This window comes from Python bivittatus, unplaced genomic scaffold, assembly GCF_059951505.1.
Source record: "Python bivittatus isolate LINGU-HERP-01145 unplaced genomic scaffold, Pbiv_v1 ctg000350_np1212, whole genome shotgun sequence".
In the NCBI taxonomy this organism is placed as follows: Eukaryota; Metazoa; Chordata; class Lepidosauria; order Squamata; family Pythonidae; genus Python; species Python bivittatus.
The window spans coordinates 22,553,114-22,579,267 of record NW_028277074.1 but is presented as its reverse complement, the minus strand read 5'-3'; the positions used below and the strand labels follow the sequence as shown (position 1 = coordinate 22,579,267).

The 26,154-nt window shown below is 37.5% G+C and overlaps 1 protein-coding gene across 2 annotated transcripts in view; it reads right to left on the bottom strand.

Moving 5' to 3' along the window:
- The window catches only part of ABCG1 (ATP binding cassette subfamily G member 1), a 51,341-nt gene that overhangs the window by 6,408 nt on the left and 18,779 nt on the right, over positions 1-26,154 (bottom strand). For both annotated transcript variants that reach the window (XM_007434800.4, XM_088144703.1), the window contains exons 3-11: positions 21,978-22,095; positions 16,738-16,870; positions 15,158-15,208; positions 13,555-13,700; positions 11,305-11,428; positions 8,283-8,397; positions 5,609-5,757; positions 3,841-3,942; positions 2,843-3,011 (exon numbers count right to left, since the gene is read on the bottom strand). In XM_007434800.4, coding sequence (XP_007434862.1) covers positions 2,843-3,011; positions 3,841-3,942; positions 5,609-5,757; positions 8,283-8,397; positions 11,305-11,428; positions 13,555-13,700; positions 15,158-15,208; positions 16,738-16,870; positions 21,978-22,095 — 1,107 coding nt within the window. The remainder of the gene's footprint in view (positions 1-2,842; positions 3,012-3,840; positions 3,943-5,608; positions 5,758-8,282; positions 8,398-11,304; positions 11,429-13,554; positions 13,701-15,157; positions 15,209-16,737; positions 16,871-21,977; positions 22,096-26,154) is intronic.

Below are 26,154 nucleotides of genomic sequence, written 5' to 3'. Positions count from 1 at the left end.
CTTTCTAATGATTCACTTCCTCATCACACCAACTCTATGCCTGAACTGCTCCACTTCTGAACCCAGATGTGAAACGGGAAGGCTGCTTTGCTAGCCCTGCCTCAGTGGGCTATTCTTCTATCAGAACTTTGCAACTTTTCTTTTGAAAACATTGATTAATAGTCTTTCAACAAAACTATCCCTACTTGGATGCTGTCCTGATCCTTGTCATGTTTAGTCTTTCCTTCATTTGAAATGTATGATTTGAATGTGCGTATTCATTAATATATCATTTTTATAGAAAAAGCATGAATTGGTTTTATTTATATGAATCTGTAATTCTGAAAACTGCAGTATCTTCACAATTTAGTTTTTCAAAAGCGCAATGCATTATTTTACATGTTTATTTCAGGAAATTCTCTCCCGAATATATTATTCAGGAAAATTCAGTTGTCAGAGAAAAAAAAATTAATTTTCCAGATTTCTTTTATACCATAAAATGTATATACTTTTTCTGGTTAATTAATAGTGAGTTTAATATGTTGGAAAACTGTCCTCATATTGGAATAAGGATATTTGAAACACCATATAAATTATAGTATGAGTGGGTCTACTTTGGAAAACATGGAATTCCCCCTCCTTCTATAATATTTTGTAGGCTATTTATAGAAATAAATAGCCTACAAAATATTAGAATAATATTGCTGGATCAGGCCAAACCCTAACTTAATCCAGGATTCATTTCTCACAGTGGCCAGTTAACGGCTTTGGGGTGCACACAAGCAGGTGGCAGAGCCGACCCTCTTTTCAAGTATTATTCCTTGGCAGCTTCTATTGGGGGCATACTTCCCCCAATTTAGAGATAATATTAAGTCTAAGACTTAATATTATCTCTATTACAAGTACCTGTTCTTCATGAATTTATCCAGCTCCATAAAGCTATCCAAGTTAGCAGAAAACACATTTGTGCTAATGAATTTCGCCAGTTAATTATGTAGGTAATAGCACACCAACCTCAGTTTGATCTTTATCATCATGCTAAATTCACATTATGGGGTAACTGAAACTAGAGTATAACAAGGCCATCTTCTTGTTGAAGAATATGAGCAGAGGGTAGAGTGTAATCTTATTAAAACAATAGGATTAGATTATTATTTTACTCTTTTGAGGAACTGCAACCTAGATATCATTTGCTGCCTTGGAAAAGGGAAATATTTTCAAATTAAAATGCCTTTTGACACCAGACGTGAGTCAGCCTTTAATGTTTCACAACCCACTTGATTACTGGAGGATTGAGTATGTTCTTTCAAATAATAAGCCTTTAATAATCCTTTATATATGATTGCACATTGTTTGTTGATCAAGGGGGACTGTTTGATCAGCCAACTGCAGGTCTCCCTCTCCTCCACTTTGGAGCAGCTGGTGGCCCTTTGAATAATCAAACCCTAAAGTGAAGAGACAATTTCCCCTGTTAGTTGCCGAGATTTAGCAGTGAAGGACAAGGATTAGGTCAGGAGACTGGATCTCTCTTTCTGCTGCTGTATGCATTTACTTTGTAGTAAGCTAAAAGGATTAGAGTGAAAGACTGCTTTCCCCCTAAAAACCAGACTAGCTGATTAACTGGAGGGAAGGGAAATAAATAGACAGAGAGAAGGAAGAATTTTAGCTTGTAAACAACAAACTTGCTTTGATTGTTCTCATGTTTGTTGGTGAAAGAGTACTAGCCAAAGTGGTAGATGTAGAATATTTCTTGTGAACCTTGGTTGGAAAATATCAGTCTCTGCTGATCATTCAAGCAGTCTTTTAAAACACTCTGATCTCCACTCACTCCACCCCGGTTCTCCTGTTGGTTTGTTTTTTTATTTTGTTTTTTGAGATAGGGCTATCTTTCATTAACCAACCTGAATGAGAGTAGCTGGGTTGTGGGAAAATGGGCAGTTATCTGACAATACCCCCAATGGAAGAACTAAGCTCTTGGAAACACACGTGGGAAAGAGGAGGGAAATCATTCAAGAGCACTTGAATGATCAGCAGAGAATCCTAGATTCAGAAAGGTTTAAACCCACGCATGTGTCAGCTACCAATCACTCTCCTGAACCTACCCCACGATATAAAGCAAAAGGACTGCAACATTGCCCAGCATCATTGCTGAAAATCTGTAAAATTCAGCTCTGGGAGCAGTGCAGTTTATAGACGTTCTTTCCTGCCAACTTATAGATGGGAAGAAAGTGGGTGTGTGGATTAACTATATGCCTTTTCCTGGGATCACCTGCCACACACTCCATAAAAAAGACACATTTGGCTTAAGCAGATGCAGAGAGGTGTTGGCCTAGAAACCAGGAGACTGTGAGTTCCAGTCCCACCTTAAGCATGAAAGCCAGGTGGGGGACTTTGGGCCAGTCTCTCTCTCTCAGCCCAACCCACCTCACAGGGTTGTTGTGGGGAAAATAGGTAGCAGGAGTATTAGGTATGTTTACCGTCTTGAATTATTTATAAAAAGGCAAAAAATTACTATGATGACGATGATGATGATGATGTACACACCACTGCAAACTCTGCACAGCCTTTTTCCTTTGAATCCAAAGTGCTGCTCAGCCCCAGTGTGTGTATGCATGTAGTATGCACATAACAACTACATGAAGCTTTGCTTGTATTACTGAAAAAAATATAATAGGTGACTTATCAAACCATTAGCATTTTGGCAACCCTCCACCACTGGTGCCCTATAGACAGTTAGAGCTTCTCTTGCAATTCCTTCCCAATGTAACCAAAGGCTAGGAATTTTGGGAATTGAAGTCCAGAGTATCTGGGAAGCAACTGATTGAGGAAGCCTAGTCGGTTGTACGACACTGCTAAAACTCACATGTAAGGACCGTTGGCATGAGAGCAGCAAACATAAGAAACAACATGGAAAAAAAGAGGAAGCCAGAATTGCTCAGGACTTTCTTTGCTTCATTTCCAATCCCTAAATACAGCAAGCCTATCAGAAGTCCAATTCCAATGTGTGATGTCACCCGCAGATGTGTCAGAACCTGTTAGAAAGGAAAATTACCTTTAGGCTTAGAATATTTTTGAGTTAGCAAATCCTGTAGCATGTTAACATCTATACATATACACACACCGTGAATAACAAACAGGATATTTCTGTATAGTGTAGAAGCAAGAATGCAAATAATTTTCTAAAACAATGTGATTTTTGTACTAGTCTAGCCTAAGAGGTTTCTTAGAGGTAATGCTTCCAGTTAATGTTTCCAGTTTGTGAAAAATTAAAATATCTTCCTAAATTTTCTAGTGTGACAAAGGAAGACACCTTGAGGAAACAGGATGTATGTATGCAGGTCTCACTAACAAGGGAAAAGGAGGAATAGAATTGCAGTAATAATCAGATGTGAGACAAAAGTGAGGGATTAGTGAGAAGAGAAAAAAGAAAGAAAGATACTTAGGAAGAGAATACAGGGCTGGACCATGCACTTTGCTGCAGTTTACCTTTATAGTTTTAATTCCATAAACTTCCCAGTATTTTGTGCTCATTCATTAATGTCAATAGGGATGGACTATAAAGGAACAGGATTGAAAGAGTGTGCTGCTAAGAGTGTGGATGAAGCTACAGACAGACGGGGTAACTCAAAGAGGTTAAAAAACAAACAAACCCAGAAGTCTGAAAACTAATAATGTACTTTATGTCCATATTTCCCTTCACATCTCCTTACTTTTGAGGCCTAGTGGTTAAATTATGCAAGATTGAAAGAATCAAACATTTTTTTTATTTTATGCACTTAATATGGGTAATGTGGCTTCAGATGTCAAAACTGATAATTTATAATGTATTTTTCTTTTTAATACTTAAAATATGAGCCTTACCGAATCCCTCATTATGGTGAGAAAAGTTCTTTTAAACAGGATACAAAACTGAGTAAGGCAGCTGGCTGAGAAGCTATGACAGCCTTCCATGGATGAAGAATCCTGGTGCAAAACACAAATGGAAAATGAATTCTTTGTGTTGTTTTGTTTTTCAGGTTCCATCAACAGGATCAACAAACATAACACTGATTCTACAAATTCACCGTCTAGCATTCGGGTAGGCATTGTATTGAACCCAGATGTGGTTTGCTGCAGTTGGCTGAAGGGCAAAATCTTAACTAAAGAAATGTGCTGGCTGGGTTATATTCAGGACAGTTGAAATCTCATTCCATCCACTAACTCTGATATTCTAGCAGAGAGAGAACGTAGCCAAATAATGAAATATATGGGCAAAATGCCAAAATGAGGCCAGGGAAAGAACCAAGCCCAGCCAGACCAGAAAAACATCCACAATGCTGGCACAAAATCAGGCCAGACTGGGCTAGACCTACATTTGTATCAGCTGACTTCTCAGATGGCAGAAAGCTAACATAAACCATTTCCAACACACTGAATCTAACAGGAGCTCCCCCACTTCTGGGCTGCAGGAATGAGGTTTGACCTGGATTCAGCACACGGTCAAATAATTTAGTTCAGGGAGATGTATCTCTTGAGATATAGCTCCCTTGTCAACAACAGGTATTTAGAGGAACACTAAACATAGCCTTTACCACTAATAACTAGTGATATATTTATCCATGCATGAGAAGCCCTTTCTTAGTCTGTCTCAGTTTTTCTGTTTCAGGTGAGAAAGATGTTTCAGAGAAACACTATAAATACTCTGAATAAAATATTTCACATGATATCAAGATTCAGCATATTAAGGTTTTTCACTTAAAAATAACTGAGAGGTACATCAACTATAATCTTAAATCATGTTGTGTTTCACCAGACTTTAATGGACAGGGTATGGTAGAAAAAACTGAAATTAAACTCAATGTTACTAATTCCAGGGACTGGATTTCAGACATAAACTTATTCTGGATGGACTGGCACTCCCACTGGCTGTCCATCATGAATGCTGGATCCAGGACCACCCACAGAGGTTGGCAGTCTATGGGTGCTCCTGGATCCAGCATTCATGATGGACAGCCACATGACATCTGTGGCATGGGGGTTCTTTTACCAGTTTTGACTGTTAAATCAGTTGCACTTCTATCGGAAGAAGAAAGACCTGGGATTGGTAACACATGTACTAATAGTCTCAAAATTGGATTATTACAATCCATTAATTGTGACATGATCCTTGAAGATGGCCCTAAATTGCAGATGGGCCAGAATTTGACATTAGAATTTGGCAACGGTTTAGTTCTGCAATGAAAAAGCTACACTGGTTGTTGGTTGTTTTCTAAGCCCAGTTCAAAGTGCTCACATTGGTATACAAAACCTTTAGTTTGGGGCAAAATTATCTGAGAACCACCCAGATTTCTGTATGATCCATCCAACAGCAGGGCATCTTTTTCACTTCCCATCAGAGATGCCTCTAACACTAATCATGAATTCTGCTTTTTTTTTTCAGAGTGGGGTTTTTATTGTAGAACTAACTGATGAGGTTCACTTTTTATTATAGTTTAGGAATAATTTAATAATAATAATAATAATAATAATAATAATAATAATAAATTAAATTTATATGCCACCCAACTCCCAGCAGAAGGAAGCATTTAAAACTAAAGAAACTACTCAAAGAGCTGCAGTAACTGACTTGATCTCCTTTATTTTGAATTACCTCCTCTGATGGTCTGTGCCATAAAAAGGGGTTAAGTTCATTTTCTCCTCCAGAGTTTCTCTTGTAATCTGCATCACACATTCCCTCTTGCACAGCTCTTACAAGCCTGCTATTCTGGTCTCCATATTCACCAGAGGCAACTTCCATCACTAAACAGACAGAAGAAAACTATTTAATCTATCTACATGGAAGATTAAAAGTCAGATACATGCAGCATTACTCCTAGTTGTCAGGTATGCACACAATTGTGGAGTTTGCCAACCATCAAGATAAAGTGCAGCAGCATCTACATAACTTGCCACTTTTGCCAGCGTGCTGAAAGCAGCATTGGAATGTTGTGCCACAAACTCCACCTGTTTGGGCCATACATGTGACAGACTGCATCGTGATGCTATGACATGAGTGAAGACAACAGAAAAGAGTCAGGGCTTGCACCATAATGTTGCAACATCAGTCTGATTGTCCATGGCCCCCTACGTCTACAGATGGTTCCCAGGTTACGAATATCTGGTTTATGGATGACCCATAGTTAAGAACAGGGCCTATTGTAGCAGAATTCAAATTAAATACACAATGATTCAAGTTAAATACACAATGGTTTGAGTTCATTACACAATACTACTTATACAGTAGTATACAATAATACTGTTCTGGCTTAGATACAAATCTGACGTAAGGACAGACTTTGGGAATGCAACTCGTTCTTAAACTGGGGACTACTTGTATTGTCAAAATGGTTATTGTCATTTGAAAGCATGTGGCATGCATCTGAAAGCAATGCCAGTAAACACAACTTTTTATGCCATACAATTCATGATCATTTTAATTAAGGCTAATATCCATTTGAATTGTATAGATAGGAAATTGAGTTCCATCTTGTGTAATAAAACTATATTGTCTGTTGTTTCAACATCTAAGTTGAATCACTTAAGCACAAACTATCTTGGAATCAGAAGCAGTGGTTTGGAGTACATGGCAGCCATTGCAAATTAAGAAAAATAGCAATTACCAAAGATCTGAGAATCAGATAAGGAATCAGAAAATACTTGCTGCAGCTACAAATATAGAAATATATGCTAAAGGTCACATACTGATCCTGCATGAATGTAGATTGTTCAGATGATACAATTAACATGAAAGTTTAGGGGCACAGCTATCAGTATAATCCTGAAATCTAACCCTCCCCAATGTGTTCATTTATTGTGCACATGTTATTCGGACAAAGTTTGTGAAAAGCAGCTAACTCTCTGCAGAGGAAACAGAGTTAAAAAGCTGCTCGATTTCTGAAATTGTTTAAATTGATTAAAAACATTTTTCCTGGAGGACATCTGCATCTTAAGTCAGCAGGAAATTACTTGTTGTAAAGAGAGTTACTAAGCGCAATAATTGCACCAGCATTGAAACTTGTTATGGTTCAGTTTTGCAGAAAATAATAAATACATGTCATGTATCTCAGGGCAAACTCATACCAACTATAATTACAGCTATTAGTGTTGTCCACCAGTTAAACAATCATTGCTGATTAACCAACCAATTTAAATGTGAACTATATTTCAATGTCCATGCAGATAGCTTTAATAATCAATTTTTTAAAAGTACACTTCAATATGCTATTCTTTACTCCATATGACAGGAACATATACAAAATGGAAACATTAAAAAAAAAAAAAGCATGTCCTGAACATTTCACAACCCTAATTAAATTCTATTTTCAGTATGTAAAGTACACCCATCAATTAACGTAAATTGATTATGGTTGCAATATCCTGTTGAATTTAGGCTTATTTACAAGACAGTTTATACCATAAACTCCACCTCTCCCAGATTCTGCTATGTGTTTTAAGGTTCTGCAGTGCTATTTTCATTGGGGTAGAACACAAACCATCAGAAGCCTTTTCTGTAATTTTCCAAGTCAGCTGAAGGGTTTTCCCCAATTTCTTTGATGAGGGTGCCAGAATCCTCAAATTCAAGGGACTGATTGTGTTGTGATTAAAACCTACACCAGCAGTAGTAATGAATGATGGAACTTAAATTAACTAGGTAGGTACCCCCAATATAAATGTACAAAAATCTTTTAAAAAGAATAGAAAATATAATCTTAGAAATGTCTTCCATGAATGTAAAAAAATATTCAAATCCATATGACTATATGGATATATTTATAGGATATAAATGATTGAGCATTCTTATTCTTATAAGTGACCTTGACTACTACTTTATAGAAAGTCTGGGTATAAATTCCAATAATAAAGGTATAAAAATAGTGAGAAAGATTTACGCTAATTAGTTTGTTAGCATGCCCATAATTCAGAATTACAAATTCAAAACAAAAAAACACTTCAATATGTTATTCTTTGCACCACATGAATATGTCCAAAATGAAATTATCCCACAAATAAAGCATGTCCTGAGCTTCTGTATTTTTAACCATAAAAGAGAAGGAAGAATTCCAGCAAATACAGCTCTATTGTATTTTACTTGCACTTAGTTTTATTTCAAAGAGGTTTTTTTAAAAAATTTGTACCGGGTTTGGCAAATCTATCTACCACTAGAGGGTACAAGATATCAAGAAATAGATACCATCTAATTACTATGCACATGTACATATATACAAGTTCAGTATCATTCCCAAAAGCCTGTGAAAGAAAATGAGAAACTCCATCATTTTGCTCACCAAAATCTGCTGGATTGTGATACGTTGGACAATTTAAACCCAAATCTCTCAAATAAGGGACTAAGTTTAATACTTTCCCACGGTAAATGCATTGCCCTTGGCTCAAGACATAGAGCTGAAATAAAGAAAAACAAGAAATGATGAAGAACCTTCCTGTCTAGCTATAGAATTATAGTGTGCAATCCTATCACAAAAAATGTTATCTAAGGAAAAGGAGCCAGACTGATACAGTTAAATCTCCAGGATGTTAGTACACTTACCAAGAAGCAATAGGATTTTGCAGTACATAGTCTTTGTTTCCAGGTTTAACTTCTGGAAGATATTTCTAGTATTTTAATTTAATTAAATAAAATAAAAAATAATTAAAGTTAAAAATAATTAATTAATAAAATAATTTAATTAAAATAAAAATTAAACTGTCTCCTTATACACACCAAAAACACCTATTTTTCTCATGTCTAGCCTTGTTGTTATTGCTATGGAATGTTACATATCAGCATTTTTTCAAGTGTAGCTTTAAATCAGTTCTAAACCTTAATTAACAAACATTATTTGTTACATATGTTAGCATACATGCACTACTATACCACTGCTAATTCAAGTCTAAGGTAATCTGTAATCCCATTTTTCTTATCACAAATTTCCTAAAAATACAATCTCAATGTCTTCAATCTCTCAACAATTTCCTAACTCCATTATATTCTATTTTAATTGCTGGCAAATGTCAACATGTTAAATACTTTTATCTGATTACACACAGATTATTAATTTTATTTTGATATTTTATTTTGATATGAATTAATTAAATGTTAAGACTATACAAATAGTCAATCATGGGCAATCTACCTCAAAGAGTTACATCACCTCACAGAGATGTTTTGCCCTACCTTCACAGAACTACATTTGCCCACGTTGATGAAGAGTCACGATAAGGTTGATCTATCTCAAGCAACAGATTTAATGAACAGCAGCTATTGTCATCAAGCAAAGCAGCTGTTCTGCTTCTTTGAAGGAAAACCGGGCAGCATTTCACTGCACAGAGGCATTTTCTAGGGACATTTCCTTAGCCATCCAGCAAAATAAAGGATGTCTTAAGTACATCTGCATAAACTTGATACATATCATATGTGGCATGTAACAAAGTTCAATGTTTGAGAAAGATTGAGTGGCAGTTAAAAAGCTGCATGAATGAAAATGTGTATGAACTCTGCAACATCTTATGTTTTACTCCACTGCTAAATGTTAGGACTAGTAGATCTTTAAGGGAGCACTTCCCTTTGTTTTTTTTTTATAAATATTTTATTGCTTTTTAATTAATAACAAAAAAGGAAAAAAGAGAAGAAGAAAAACAAAACATAAAAATAATAATACACTATCAAGAAGAAGAAAAAAAACATTAAAAAGCGCTATTACAAAAAAGTGACAAAAATACAACAAAGGAAATAAAAAGTTAGCGCAGTGTATCATTATAACAGTAAAACGTTACAAATATATCTGTATCTTTATACAGATATATAATAGATATATAGATATAGATATATAATGCAAATATTATTCAGATGCATATATATTTCCAATACATTTATGTGACTGACATTGTTTTTTTCAAACCTACTGTATTTTGTATAAATGAGTCCCATATTTCAGTACACTTGTCCATACAAAGTCTACATCTATAGGCAATCCGCTCGTAAGTGGCAAATGCAATCAGGTGTTCAATCCACTGAGTGAATGGGGCCCTACGTTTATCTTTCCAATGCTGCAATATCAGTCTTTTGGCCGTAGTAAGGGCACAGAGAATCCACTTCCTTCCCTTTGTTGATATCTGAACAAAGCAGCCCTTTCAAACATCCTCCCACTTGTGAAATTAAACATCCCCTCTTATGCTCAGCAAAGTGGGATGGCTACTTTCACTCAGCTAACATTCACAAGGCAGATCTGATGAGCGAAGCAGACTGGCCCTGCCTAGACTTTTTGTGAAGGCAGAATTTTACCACATCAAAGTGCTGTAGTGGAATTCTATGAGGAAAACCACATTATTAAAGCAAATTACCTGTGATTTGCACACTCCTAATAAATGCATTTACTACAATGTAAGCATTTTGAAAGAACAGCTGGCAGGAGATAAGTTACCTTCCCTACATCACTCTGTTCTAAACTGATTCCCAAAGTAATTCAACTGGGTTGACTCATACATTTTTGCAGGTGATGTTTCATTAGGCCCCAGAAAACCCAAGATGTAATCCATCACCTATGGGAGGTTCCCACTAATAGATAGGTTTCCCCCGTGAACTTCCACTGGAAGTTCTCAAGATGCATCACATAGAAACAGAGAGATGTGTCCAAATACATAAGTTTTCCATATCAAAGGAGAGTTAGCCATGCAGCCATTTTCAAGCAAATAGTATCCCAAAGTGTTTTTGAGGTAGCAAAATACTGTGTGAAGGTCATGGTAGAATGACCATAGATTTGGACTGAGCCCCAAACACCTGATGGTAGCATTTTTATATCTACTCTTAAACACTGGACTTTCTTTCCTCTGAAGTTTTAAAAAAACTCCAAGGCTGCCATCTTACTGAAGATGTTATAACATTCATTCTCAAGTTAAGCTTTTGGAAAATCAATGTCTATGCTTCTTTGCTTACTCATTGTCTCTGACAGATTATTTCCCTGGTGTCTAACACAGATGCCTTCCAATATCTAAGGTAGAGAGACACATTACTTAAAACATATCAAGAATTTTAAAACACGAAACTTATGCAGGAAGGCAAACCAAGATTAAAATCTACTTTAACTTGAAACTCAAACTTGGAAGCTAACAGCTTCACATGTTAATTAATTTATGTTAATAAATTACACATGGTATATGTAAATTGTGGTTTAGGAAAACAGATGGCCTCTGTGATGCCTGTTAATGTGTTTCTGCCTCCAAAGATTCATCTAATGATGAGGAGGGGCCTCTTCAAGGCCAGGACCCACATGGCTCTGACGCTGTGTGCGCATATACATGTCAAAATAATACCTGATCAAACAGCTCAAAGAGTTTGGCACTAGGCTGATGGATAGTGCAGATGATGGACCGGCCGCCCTGGGCTAAAGCCTTCATTAGAGACACAACTTGAAAGCAAGATGCACTGTCTAGGCCACTGTGGAAAAAACAAAGAAAACATAGTTTGTCAAGCTTCTGTTCTTCTAATATTCAAAATTGACCTTGGAATTAAATGAGGAACCTTTCAATTTCAATGGAAGTTGAGCAAGAGACTTCCCAAGGGTAATCTTTGATTCTTACTTTTTTTTCACATTTTAGCTTGTCATTTACAAGGTTGCTATTACCATATTAAGTGCACCAAAATGATTTCTGTACACAATATACCCTTGACTACCTCATCTGCCAGTGATATGTGTGTGTGTGTGTGTGTGTGTGTACGTATGTGTATACATTCAACGTTTGAGTATCATGAACTCAGAGCAAATTCATCTCTCTCATTCTGGGAGCCTTTGAAAGGCGTGGCATATATTCAGTTAATCAAAGTTGTTTGATAGGAGACTACCTTTGTGAAACAGCTCAAGATATTGAACAACACCAGTGAGATATTGGAAAAAAAGGGGAACTCATGCCTTTCATTCTATAAACCAGGGCCCTGCAGCCTTTTTGGGCTGGTGGTTTGCCAATCCACAAAATGGCTATTACAGGAGATATAAACAATTGCAAAGCATCTGTTTATTACCAACATTTTTATTTCCCTTTTTTTTTTTTTACATTTATTGGGGGCCCAGACACACTCTTGAAAATGTAGGAGGCTGGCCCTTTGCTTTACAGTATGCTGGATTATCATTTTTTCTAATTAAAAATGGCTTTTAAAGATGTCCAAAATCAGGGAAGCTGGCTAGTTGACAAGGAATACATCCACAAACCTCCTGGTATTCTCAGTGCCAAATGGTGTTGTTGTTGTTGTTGTTAGATATATAACAAATTTCAGGACCAACTCATGAAGCCATGGGGATCAATGACTAATAGCCTTGATGGCAGTGTGACTGCCTCTGCTGGGACACTAGTGGGTTTCCTTGTGCAGTTGGTTCGCCACTGTGAGAACAGACTGCTGGAGAAGATGGGCCAGGTCCAACCCAGCAGAGCACTGCTTATGTTCTATTCCTCATTTTCCTTATGGAGCTCAAGGTAGCATACATAGCAGTAGGGAACCCCAGTTAAATGCAGGATTTCATAACCCACAGATATGTACACTGTGCTTAATGAAGAGATAAAGGATGGATTGACACACTAATTCACTGCTGACACTTTATTTACCTGATAGGAAGGTAAGGTCTTTTTTTTCCAAATAATTGCTACAAATGGGTAGAGGTGCAAATAGTTACATAGTGTGTTCTGAAAAATATGGATGCCTCTGAAAATGAGAAGGACTAGCTGTTGCCTGGGAGGACCAGCTACCCTGTAAATGTAACTTTTTAAAAATAAAATCTAAACATAGTTTCTCTTTTACTTTCTTTCCCCACCCAGCTATCTCTTCTCCTTACTTAATTTTCATTCACTGTTTTGTTCTACCCTTTCTCCTTTTTTCTTTTCCTTTCCTGGTGCAGCTACTCTTCCTCCCATCTCCATCCTGTATTCTCTCTTTGTTTCTGTTGTTACTGCTAGAATCAGGGAAGGAAATATCTGTGTGTTCTTGTGTATGAGAGTTATTTATGCATGAGAGAATGAATGTTAATGTATGAAGATGGGAATCCATGAATTTTATAACTCAAGTATCTTGTTTTACAGATAACTGAATGACTAATGATTAATACAATTTATGGACTTTTTTTGTCTTAAGCATGCCCATTTGGAGTTTGACTTTGGCGTAAACATTCAAGTGTATTTATATGCACACACTTATTGGGCATATTTATGCAAATTTCCAGTACTGGTTTCATATGGAGTTGGCAACCCTAGGGTGACAAGATGAGGAAGCTGGGCATTACATTGGATTTTTATCTGTGTTTATATATATTTTTTTCTATCCTTCCTTCGGAAGAAAGGAACATCTTAAATTCAGGATTATCTTCCTGTCAGGTAAATATAATACATATATGGGAAAAGTGAATTTCCACAGTCAAAGGCCTCTATTTTCTTTAAAAAGATCTATTTCAAATTTTGAATTAAAAAACTTAAAAGAGGAAATTTTCTGCTTTTCAATACTTCAGATATTAACTAAGAATAATAAATGTTTTAAAGCATATTTATAATTGTCAGTCTTTACTCCAGAACACAAATTACCTGGTAGGTTCATCAAAAAACATAACTGGTGGGTTGTTCACCAGTTCCAAAGCAATCGCGAGACGCTTCCTTTGCCCTCCTGAAAGGCTTCCAGTACGAGTACTGGCACATGATAGCAAACCCAAAGCTGTCAGGATCTCATTCACCTGTGGAGAGGAACAACATGATGGAAACTTTTCTAATAATTTCTATAATCATATTCAACAGTACATATCACAATAGTTGACTTCTGAGACATAACTGGCTTCCTGAGATTTGCTAAAAAAAAAAATAGGGAACCATGTGGATAGATATTTTATAAAATTTCTAATATGTCAGTTCTGAGGACAATCTGGCTAATCAATCAGTTAGGAAGCACATTGTTTAATAATTATTTTAGCATGATTTAACTCTTTGGTAGTTTGCTATTTCTAATTATTGTTAAGGTTGTAAAGAAATAAGCCTAAGTAGTCCTCTTTATTGAAAACAATGATCCTATTCTATTTTAATCTATGTACTATATGGTCTGGTAGGGCTCCAATTTATCATTTACCAGAGCCTCCTTTCTCACTTCTCCACTAGAAAACAGAGGAAAGATTGAGGCTACCCTATTTGGACTGCAAAAATATGACTGACTTCTAGATTGCAGCAGAGTGTTAAGTGCTTTTTTATCTCTTTACTTTCATCTTTATCTGTATTTTTCCAGCTCAGATATAGTAGCCCTATGAAAGAGGAATCTCTCATACCCTAATTAGAATGTTCTGATTCATCTGCACTTAAATTTTAGATAGATACCAGCTTTTCTTAGGAAGATATATCCTTAAAATATATATATTTTAAAAACAGTGAAGATTACATTTTTAGCCCACGCACATCTACCACGAAGTTCCATTTGACTTCTTTCAGAGTAAATATGCCCAGGTCTTCAGCTTTTACTGAAAAGATTCTAGTTGTGCTAAATGTTCCATGCTATGGTTTTAAATATGCCTTTGCCTCACGCATTATTACTTTCATAATTAGCCTTCCACTATCTCCCATCTTTTTCCTGGGACCTCAAGGAAGCATATATGGGGCTCTCTCCTAATTTTATCACCACAACAACCACCCTATTAAGTCAATTGGGCCGAAAGACAGTGATGGCCTCAAGTTGCTCAGTGAGTTTGATAGCTGAATAGACTTTCGCTTTGGATCTCCTGGTTCAATATCTTAATCACTATATCATACAGGCTCTTCAATGAAAAGGATCTTTTAACCACATGCCTTTAAAAACATCTTTTACTATAAGATCAAACTCTGAGTTACCAATCTGGCTAAGAACCTAAATATCATGTTCAATGAAGTATTACTATCATTGCACAAATTCCTCTGTATCTATATTTCCCATTTGTTCTTCCATTCAGTCATTTCAACCTACTGTTTTTAATTTCATAAATTAAATGCCAACTGGGTATCCTTTTCATTCAACATTTCTTAAATCTGGCCAAAAAAAGAAAATGTCCTGTAAAATATTCTAAATGTACTGCTTTCAGACACAAAAATAATACTTTCAGACATAAAAAATATACTGTTTTCTACAAGAAAACAGGTGCTAGGTTTTTAAGTCAGAATAAAGTAACGCACATACCATTTCTCTCCTGCCTTCATCTTTTTCTTGAAGTTTCAGGTGAGCAGACACCTGAAATAGTAGAATATTATCCTCATTAAGTCATTTGATTTGGGGGGGGGGGCTCATTCATGCAAAGAACGGTTTCTATAATACAGTATAGGTCTTTTGCAAGTGATATGGCTGTTTCTATAAAATACAGATCCAGACTATTATTGTACGGAAACCAGGAAACAAATCCTTAAGAGATGAAATATTATCAACAGTTTGGGTTAGGATAAATATTTGTTAGGGTAATATGAGAAGCTTGCAGGTATTCACAAAGAGAAAAAAATCCACCTTTGACTCAACCACCTCTTCAAGAAACGATGTGGAAACATTTCATCTGAAAATTATACTTTTGTATTCTAATAATTCTGCTTAGGAAAATAATATTTTCCAAAGTTCTGAATGCATTTATGTATACTATCCCCCCTCCCCACAAAAAGATTTTATTTGATTCTTTTGCAATTCAAGAGAGCCAGCTACATAGTTCAAGACTTGCAGGTCTTGATAAAACTCTCAGGCTGAGACCTGCATATCATTGTTAGATTTATCTGTTCAATTCAGCATCTGTGACACAGTGCTCAAAAAGGCCAGACTTTAATTTCTGACTGAATGCTTGCTTAGAAAGGACATACCTGGTCAACAAGAGACCCCCAACTTGATAAGAGAAGGTGACAAAGAATTGGCAATACAGATATGAGTGGGATATCATTAAAACTGTCTGGCTGAAAAGAACCCCAAGATCAATCTGTTTCCAGCTCTTAATCCACTGACAGGCTCCTCTAAGCAGTATCTACTCTAGAGCTCCTTGTATGCATGATGTACAATGATGGCAGAAAGTGTGAAACACAATGGTTATTGATGAATGCAGGCAGGACACTTCTCTTACGTTTAAAATATGAACACGATGCATAAACTGCTCTCTAGTGTTCTAAGTATGGAAGAAATAGGATGTTGAAAGGTCACATATTTTTAATAACCTACACCACTGTAATACAATTGTGATCTGCCCAGAATGTAATGATTTGGGGCAGCATATAAAGGCTCTAAAATGTGTAAATAAATAACTGGATTCTAGTTGCTTCTGTATTTCTTTAACTTGAAATCCACTCTGTAAATGTGCAGATCCTGTGAATTATAATATAGCTTCATAAAAATAGCTTTTTAAAAAATCACCAGTTTCCAGTTTACAAATTCCCTTCTTCCAGGAAAGCTCAGTGTACAATTTATAATCTCCTAACCATTCTTTTTATTTTTTTAATTAATCCATTGCTGGGCAAAGGGTACAATCTGTCTATCAGTCCTTCAGCAAGACATTTTCCTCCTGTGAATTGGGATGGCAAATTATTGCTGCCCATAATTCCTCTTGATCCTTTTCATAAATGCACTTTATTTCTTTTCATGCTCTTTGATGCACAAAGAGCATCATTCTTTGAGCATCAATGAAAAGATCATTCTTTTCATGATCATTGCTGCATAACCTGCAAAGTAGCTAATTCAGTAAAAAACATAACTGCATATTGTATAGAAGTTGTTACTGTGGTTAATAATCATACCATCATAGCTTCTTGGACAGTAAGATGTGGAAGCAGCATGTCATCTTGCATAATGTAACAAGACACTTTGCGGAAAGAACGCAAATCACGATGTTGTCCATTGATGAGAATCTCTCCTTTCATCCCAGTCTCCCTGAAAACAAGATAAGAAAACAGCCTATTGTTTTTCTTTATGTCTTTAGATCAGATTAAACAGGCAAGCCTGCACATTCAGGTTTTTCACATTACAGAACTCAATTCCATTTTAGCATACACAAATAAGCATAAAGTGTGAAATAATAATTATCAGGGTCTGATACACCAACAGTTTAAGGGTTATTGTAGACAAGCCCTCCATTCACAAATTTTATTTACTTATCAAGTTTGTACATTTGCAACAATCATATGCAAATTAATCCTCATAATAGCACACAGTGTTGGATTTACATCTCTGAAGTTCCTGAAAAAGTAATACAATTTGATTGAAAATATCTTCATAATTAAAAGTTAAGTGCATTAACGATGTATCTATTGAAAATTAAAAACACTTAATCTGCAAGATAGGATCTGGATGGTGGTGGTGCTGATATAAACTCAAGTATTTCCCAATAGACAGTATTACATAAAATTATTTGATCAAGAACAGAATTCAGACATAGGGCCGGTTGCAAATGAAAGGCTACAAACTGACATTCACAATTTGCCAATCTAGCTATAAGACAGGTGCAATCAACCATCTTTACCAGGAAGAGTTGTTTATCACATAGACACAGGGAGCTATCCCTGCCTCTCCCTCTTGGAGATAGAAGGTTTGAGTCTTTTTTAAAACAAAGGCAGATGTGAGAACTGGAAGAGGGAAGAGACAAAGAAGGGGCACCATGACTGGGGGAAGGACTGGGGCTCTGCCCATCTCTCTAGCAACTCTAGAATTAACTTACAGGAATGCCCAGAAAGTGAGAAGTCCAGAAATAATTGAGACAAGGGAATATTTATCTCAAGAAACTGTTATTTCTAAAAAGACTGGTAAAAATGTTTAATTAGGAATGTTGTGTTAAATGTAATCTTTGCTTTATTGTGCTTAAAGTCTCCTGTCTTTCATTTCTCTATACATAGTACTATATTTATGAAGTTATAATATTTCTGTAGAATTTTTATTCCTAGATTTTAGCCTCCAATCTCTTTAAAGAGAGGTTTTGTTTTGTTTTTTAATTTGCAGCAAATCACCACCATCTTGTGATCTACCTGGAACATTTACAGTATTTTGCATTTTATTTTGCACTGCCTTGTGGATTTTCTGTTTAGCAGTTGACTCTGATCAAGGCAACTCTATATTTATCTTCTTGAATAGGAAAGGCTTGCATCATTACACATTATCTTTTTTCCTTTCTTTAAATTTTGTTTGGGTTTACTTCTCTCTTGGAAGATTGGTTTATCTCTCCTAAAGCTTTTATTAGAATTTATTTTATACAACATAATAGTGAACTCAAAAAGAAGAGGCAAGAGAAAACACAAGTTATTTTGGATGAGATAAAGAGAAAAGAAGAAGAATTAAAGAAATTTCCAGAGAAGATAAGTATTTCTCACAAATTAAGCTTTTACAACAACAGTTATATATGTTAACATGGGTATATGAAACATATGAGGGAACTATGGATGGACAGAAGACCTACATCCATACTAAATGAGAAACAGCTACTTACTTAATATTTCAACATATTGAAGAGGACGCTGCTCTCACAACCTGAGAAAGACCAACTAGACATAACATCCAGGACTCAAGAAGACCTGGAAGAACTGGATGTGCAGTCAACACCTGAAGCTGGAACATCACTGCCACCCCCTCCATTACAGAGCACAACAGCTGATATGAGGCATCAGATCATTGATAAACTAGCTACAGTCAACCCTCGAGACCAGTTACCAAGCCTCAGTGGAAAAGTACCATCAGATAGTATGCTAGAAGATGTCAATAGAGCCTTCACAACAACCCCTACTACCACCATAACTCAAACCAATGAACTAGTATATGCTATAGCTGCTGTAATCCTGGAAATGCATGGCTACATGATCAAGAAGAACAGCAGTACATATCCCCCCGGAAAATGAGGTTGGAGACTAAGATCAAGGCAACTCGGAGAGAAGTTAGTCAGCTGGTGGAACTACAGAAATTGTGGAGATTAAGGATAAGACTTGGCTACTGAAAAAATACAAGGGCCTGACTCCATCTGAAGACCTAGAGTCTGCTCAACAAAGGCTCACAGCACTGGCTACCAGGCTAAGGAGATACACTAGAGAAGCAGAGGCCAAGAAGATAAATGCCCTGTTCCCCAAAGAACCATCCAAGGTGTACTCCCAACTGCAGTGCAACAACAGAGTAACAGCAGAGCCACCAGCAGCAGAAACTGAACAGTACTGGAAGAACATATGGGAGAAAGAGAAGACACATAACACCAGTGCAAAGTGGCTGCAGGTCCTGAGAGCAGATCACAGCAATCTCCCAAAATAGGAACCAGTCAGTATCACAGATATCTAACAGCAAGTCAAGAACATGAAGAGCTGGACAGCACCTGGCCCAGACATGATCCACATCTTCTGGCCAAAGAAATTAACAGCAGTGCATGAACACCTAGCAGCACAGATGAACCAGCTGCTAGCAGCAGGCTCCCACTTAGACTGGCTAACACAAGGAAGGACAGTGTGGATCATGAAAGACCCCCGCAAGAGAGCAGCACCATCCAACTACCAGCCAATAATCTGCCTCCCCACAGCATGGAAAGTCCTATCAGGCATCATAGCTGCCAAGCTAGCTACAGGAACATATGGGCCAGTACTTGATCACAGTTCAGAAGGGCATTGGGAACAACACCAGTGGCTCAAAACACCAGTTGTTCAGAGCTAGAGCAGTCACCCAAGACTCAAGGTCTAGACAGATCAATCTGAGCACAGCCTGGATTGGCTACAGGAAAGCCTACAACTCAATGCCACGGACATGGATCTGTAAATGCCTAGCACTATACAAAGTCAACAGGACACTAAGGACTTTTCTCAAGAACTCAATGGGACTGTGGAAGACAACACTAGAAGTCAACTCAAGACAGCTCGCACAAGTGGTCATCAAGTGCAATATATATCAATGATGCACTGTGATGCACTGTCCCCACTGCTGTTCTCCATAGGCTTGAACTCCCTCAGCCAGATAATCACAAGAACTGGATATGGGTACAAGTTCAAGAGTGCAAATACCATCAGTCATTTCCTCTACATGGATGACATCAAGCTGTAGGCTAAGAGTGAATGAGACATCGACACGTTGATCCATCTGACACAGATCTACAGTGAGGACATTGGGATGTCATTCGGACTGGAGAAGTGTGGCCAGATGGTGGTAAAGAGAGGGAAAGTAGTTAAGACTGATACGGTAGAACTACCAGTGGGCCACATAGTGGACATACAAACCAGCTACAAGTACCTTGGTATCCCACAATCTCATGGGAACCAGAATGAGGAAGTAAGAAAGATACCAACATCCAAGTACCATCAAAGGATGAGACAGGTCCTGAAGAGCCAACTCAATGGGAAGAACAAGATCGATGCCATCAACACATATGCCCTGCTAGCCATCAGATAACCTGCTGGTATAGTGAGCTGGTCAAAGGAGGACATGGAGGCTGCCAATGTGAAGACCCAGAACCTCCTTACAACGTACAGAGATTTCCATCCCAAGTCCAACACCCAGAGACTATACACCAGATGGAAATAGGGCAGGCAGGATCTGGCGAACATCAAAGCCACTGTCCTGGATGAAACCCAGAACTTCCAGGAGTACATCATCAAGGTGACACCCAAAGATGAACTGCTGAGAGAATGCCTGAGGCAGCAGCAGACATGGGAGGAAGTTCAAGCAGAGGAAGTGCCACAGCAAGACAAGACCCTGAATGGAATATACCACTGACAGATAGCTGAGGTGGCCAACATTGGGAATCTTACCAGTGGCTGGAAAGGGCTGGACTAAAAGAGAACACTGAGGCACTGATCATAGCAGCATAAGACCAGGCACTAAACACCAGATCTATAGAAGCAGGGGTCTACCACATTAGACAGGGCTCAAGGTACAGACAGGCCTCAGAGATATTCCAACACATAGTGGCAGAGTGTAAGATGTAGGCAGGAACAGCATACACTGAATGGCACAGCCAAGTTGCTGGCATTGTGTACAGGAACATCTGCACAGTGTATGGGCCAGATCCTCCCAAGTCCAGATAGGAGATTCCACAGAAGGTTATGGAGAATAACAGGGCTAAGATCCTGTGGGACTTCCAGATCCAGACGGACAGGCAGGTACTGGCCAATCAACCAGACATCATGGTAGTAGACAAGGACCAGAAGACAGCAGTAGTGATAGATGTATCAGTGCCAAGTGACAGCAACATCAGGAAGGAGTATGAGAAGCTGGAGAAGTACCAGGGCCTGAAGATGGAACTAGGAAGGATATGGAAAGTAAAGACCAAAGTGGTCCCAGTGGTGATAGGAGTACTTGGGGCTGTGACTACTAAGCTGGGAGAGTGGCTCCAACAGATCCCAGGAACAACATCAGAGCTCTCTAGGAGTTCTGCAGTGTTAGGAACAGCTAAGATACTACACAGAACCCTCAAACTCCCAGACCTGAGATTGAGGAAGACACATACCACCCATAGGGGTGAGAGGGGATTTTTTGTTTTTTGTTTTGTTTTACATACATAGATACATACATGGAAGACTGATTTATCTCCCCAAAGGGAAAGGAGTGAATGAAATGTCTTAGTCACATGTCTCTAAGCTACATGGCCAAGAAGTGGATTATAAATCTTTTCTTTGTAATTGCCAGAAAGTCAATACATGTTGTGATAGCTCTATCTTTCCCACATACCAGAGCTATGGAGAAGATGCCAGGTCAAGTGCCCCTGGAAAATAGATGATGGCAGAGGAAATGACCAAACTGCTAACTCAAAGCAGGAGGTAGGGCCAGGGCATGCTGGCTAGCGAATTCTGGGAGTTGAAGTCCACACATTTTCAAGTTGCCAAAGTTGAGAAATACTGCTTTAGGCAGAAACTATTGTTAATATTTAAATCTGACAAAGAGATGCAGCCTATCTCATAAATATAAATTACATATATTTTCAAATATATATTTTTCTCACACAGAACATCCTGGCAACACGCTTAACAACTTCTTAGACATTGGTCGTAAAAATATGCATGTGTTTGTCTTTATACTTATTAACCTGTATCCTGCCAGAAGATTCATAAGTGTTGACTTCCCAGCTCCAGAAGGACCCATAATTGCCACCAGTTCTCCACTACTGAACTTTCCAGAAATTCCTTTCAGCAAAGTCTTGAAACCTATAAAAATGGAAAGAAGAGAGAAAGTTCTAAAGTTTAGAAAACACTACATGTTTTTCTAAGATAGATAGGTACCTTGTTATAGTCATAGACCAGCTCAAAAACAAAACAAACAAAAAACAAGCAAACAAGTGAGACAACAAGTAAAAACCTCAGTAAAACTCAGTAATTGTAACACTGGTGTGGTCGAGGTGTGATGCATTTTACAAAACTTAGCCATCTTAATAGAAACTAAACCTCAGCCATGTTAACATAAATAAAATGACACTGATTGGATGGTAGCAACTGTAAATAAAACAGTCCCAGATGGCCTGGAAATCTCACTAGATGGGTGTTATTAACTGCAACTGGATATCTTTGTAGTGGTTCTGGAACTCCTTCACCACAGTGACAAAGTCTTTGTCCATGTTTTTTTTTTCTAATATTCTAATATTTTTCTATGATTTTGTAATATGTTTGCATCAGGTCCAGCCCAGGTTAAGACAATCTTTCAGTTTTCCACAGAGAAACCTTCTCATTACAGGCCTAAAGATTCTGGTGGTCTGGTTTGATGGGAAAGTTGTAATAAAATCATGAAGACAGCTCCACCTGTTATTTTTTTCCCACTTCCAGGGTAGCCCCGTGCCCCACATTACTCTGTATGTTGAACAACCGAGCTCATGTATTTCCAGCTCAGCTCCATTTCAGCAAAAAAAACTACCAGCTTAGCAGCTCTCTCTCACAGCAAGTGCTAAGGTTTTCTTAAAACAAAACAAAACCACCACATAAGATCCTGGGACAGGGATGGGGAGTTGAGCACTGATTGAAGCAGCATTTTTGTGATCTTGTATTGGTCAGCTGGAAGGGCTCATATGCTTTCCCCAGGGTTTCAAATCAGTGGCAGTAAGGACACTCATGAGTCAGTTTTAAAAGGTTCCACAGAGTTTGGCAGAGGAGAATGATGACAATTCTTTACATTTTCCTGGTTCCTAGAAGAAAAAAGTCCCATTAACCTGGATTCCCTTAATCTTTTTCCCTCACAATATACTACATGCATCCAATACACTTCAGATGTGCCCTGGAGCATTCACCAAGACACACATCTTGACCACATTTGGGAGATATATCAGAGGGTGGGAAGGTGAAGGATGCAGTCAGCAATGTCCATATTGCTGGGGAAGGATATAATTGCATGAGGCCAGTAATTATTGTGGATAAAAATTCTATACCATTTGATTAGCTGTATTCCTTTTTTCTTTTAGAGGTCTCTTAATAACAGCACTCATGCCTGTTTGTCTACCTGACTTTTTAGTAGTTAAAATACATTATTAGATTACAGCACAATGTATTATGTCTTGATTCTTGCTTATCTTGACTACAACATTCAGGTGTGATGACATTTTTCTCATATTTCTTCCCTTATTTTTGTCATTTTTGTTCCCTTTTCCCTCATGTATGTGAAATAGAGACTGGGAGATCTTAAATGTAAATGTAATTAAATGATTGAAAAATGTAAAAAGAGGAGGAAATGGAATAAATAAGAGCACTACGTGGGTTCATCCCATTTTATTTCTGGTGAACATGTTTTTGCATTATCTCCCTTGTACTACAACAGCAATAAAATAAGTCCCTTAAGAACTACAGTTTATCTCTAGCCTGAAGGAAGAAAAATACCGAGGTGAAGAAGATCCTGAGAAGGGGCTGGAAGAATTATTTGAAGACCGAATTTTGTATATTTTCATCACGTGAAGCAGCCAGGATTCAATTTATGAGAATTCTAAAGTGACTAACAGATCAACAGATATTTTAGAAAGCTGGGTGACATTTATCAGACAACATGCTATGACAGAATTATCTTCTTTTTCATCATTTTGCTCAGTTACTTTTCCTCTGCCTCTCAATCACCAAGCAAAGTTAGCTGAGCAGGCTAAAAAGAAACACTAGCCCATAGGATAACAACTCCAGAAGGGTAATCTGTCAGGTTCTCAGATAGCTGAATGTAATAAGGAAGCAGGCATTGAATCTATCAGAATTGTTTGGGAGGTGCAAAACATAAACATTCATATAAATATTCCTATTACTACAAAGATAATGCGTTCAAACACTAGCAAGCTTTCCTTGAATGATTATTTAGAAGTTTCCTTGAGATTTCACCAAAGGCTGCATTTTAATTTGGTGAATAGATTAATGTGGTAAATACAGCTAGATATCTAGATCTTGAAATACATAAAGGCACTTATATTTAGGACTGTGCAGGTGTGCATATAAATTAATATTTGTTTTTAGTAACCATGGTTATTCATTCAGGACATCTATGTGGTCCATTTCATACACACCTACTGCTTTGTTACAACTCATAACTCAAAACTTACATGTTGGTTCTTTATTTCATGGATCTCTTACAATTCAGGGCTAATTTCATAGGCATCCAAGGGATGGGGCAGCAAACCCTGTGACATATATACTTACATATGATGTCAGGCACAAGTAAAAGCAGGATTTGTATTGTGACATCACTACTTACAGGCTGTCATTTTTTATCATTGCAGACACTTATGGCAAATTTGCACCTGTCAAAGCTGAAGCACTGCATAACCCTGATATCTAGCTACAGTTAATCACAGAAGCACCTGCCTTGAGCCAAAGTAAGGACTAGAACATCATAACATTTATTCACAGGACGATACCAGTCTTTCTCTGACTTACCAACACACTGAAATGTCCCATGGTCAGTCAACCACAGCACTGTGGTGAGTTAAAGTTTATAAACAACGGTTCCTTTTTCAAAATACAAAACAGACAATTCCTACTTTGGAATTTCAGCTCACAGATTATTTCTTTGAACTCAATTTTCTATTGTGACAAAACACACAGCTCAGATACAAAAGCAGAACATAGAACGCTTTCAAAATATCTTCCAAACCCTAAATAAAGGGGGGGAAACCCAATCCACCCCTTTGCATCACAACCTCACCCACAGCAACCCTCAGCCACTCAAACTTTGCTCACCTTTATTTTGCCCACTTTGCCTGCCCTTTGTATAGGGGTGTGATTATTTCTGAATCAGTCCAAATTACATTTTAAAGAATTTGTTTTCAGTTACACAATATGTCCCCAGTGTCTATTGATGGTCTGAAGTATATAAGTGTACAGGCAGAACTCAGACATGAATTCTGAGTTGGAATGTTTGGACAAGGTTTTATACTACAATGCTGGTACTGTGATCTCCTAAGGCTCCCTTTCTCAGCCAGTGATTGGACAAACCCTTAGCAAAATTTATTCTTTGGCCTTCTGTCTCCTCATTATTCATTAGCACTGGAATGGACAAACTACAAACATTTTAAAACAATGGCTGTTGAATATTAACAAATATCACAGACTGACTTTGTTGTCCAATTATTTTTTTAAGAGCTATGGTTGAATTATAAAGTAAATTGATAGTTTAATTTATAATATTTTATAGCAGCCTCCAGGAAGCCTCACCTGGCTGCTTCAAGGCTTTCCCAGGCTCTTGCTGCACACACCCACATGCAAGTGGCTTGATTCGGCCGCAGTAGAAGTTTTTGGCTCTGCAAACCACCTATAACTGCAGGCAACCTGGGAAAGCCTCAGCATTTTTTTTATTTTTATAAAGATTAAAAGTGTACTTGGTGTACTTCCAAAATCATTTTGAAAATGTAGCTGAAATGATTTTGGGGACCCCTTATAGTACAGGTAGTCCCCGGGTTAAGAATGCCCAGTTTAAGGATGACCCATAGCTAAGAACGGAGTCTATTGTAGCAAAATTCGAGTTAAATACATAATGATTTGAGTTAAATACACAATGGTTTGAGTTCATTACACACTACTACTTATACAGTAGTATACAATAACACTGTTCCAGCTTTGATACAAATTTGACTTAAGGACAGACCTTAGGAACAGAACTCATTTTTGAACTGGGAACTACTTGTATATGAAGGAGAAATCCCTACTTCTCCTTATACATTATTTCATTTAGCAGGATTACAATGCTGGTCTATGAAGCATCTTATACCATGCTGCTTATTAAGCTTCTGAGTCATTCCTTGTAATGTACCA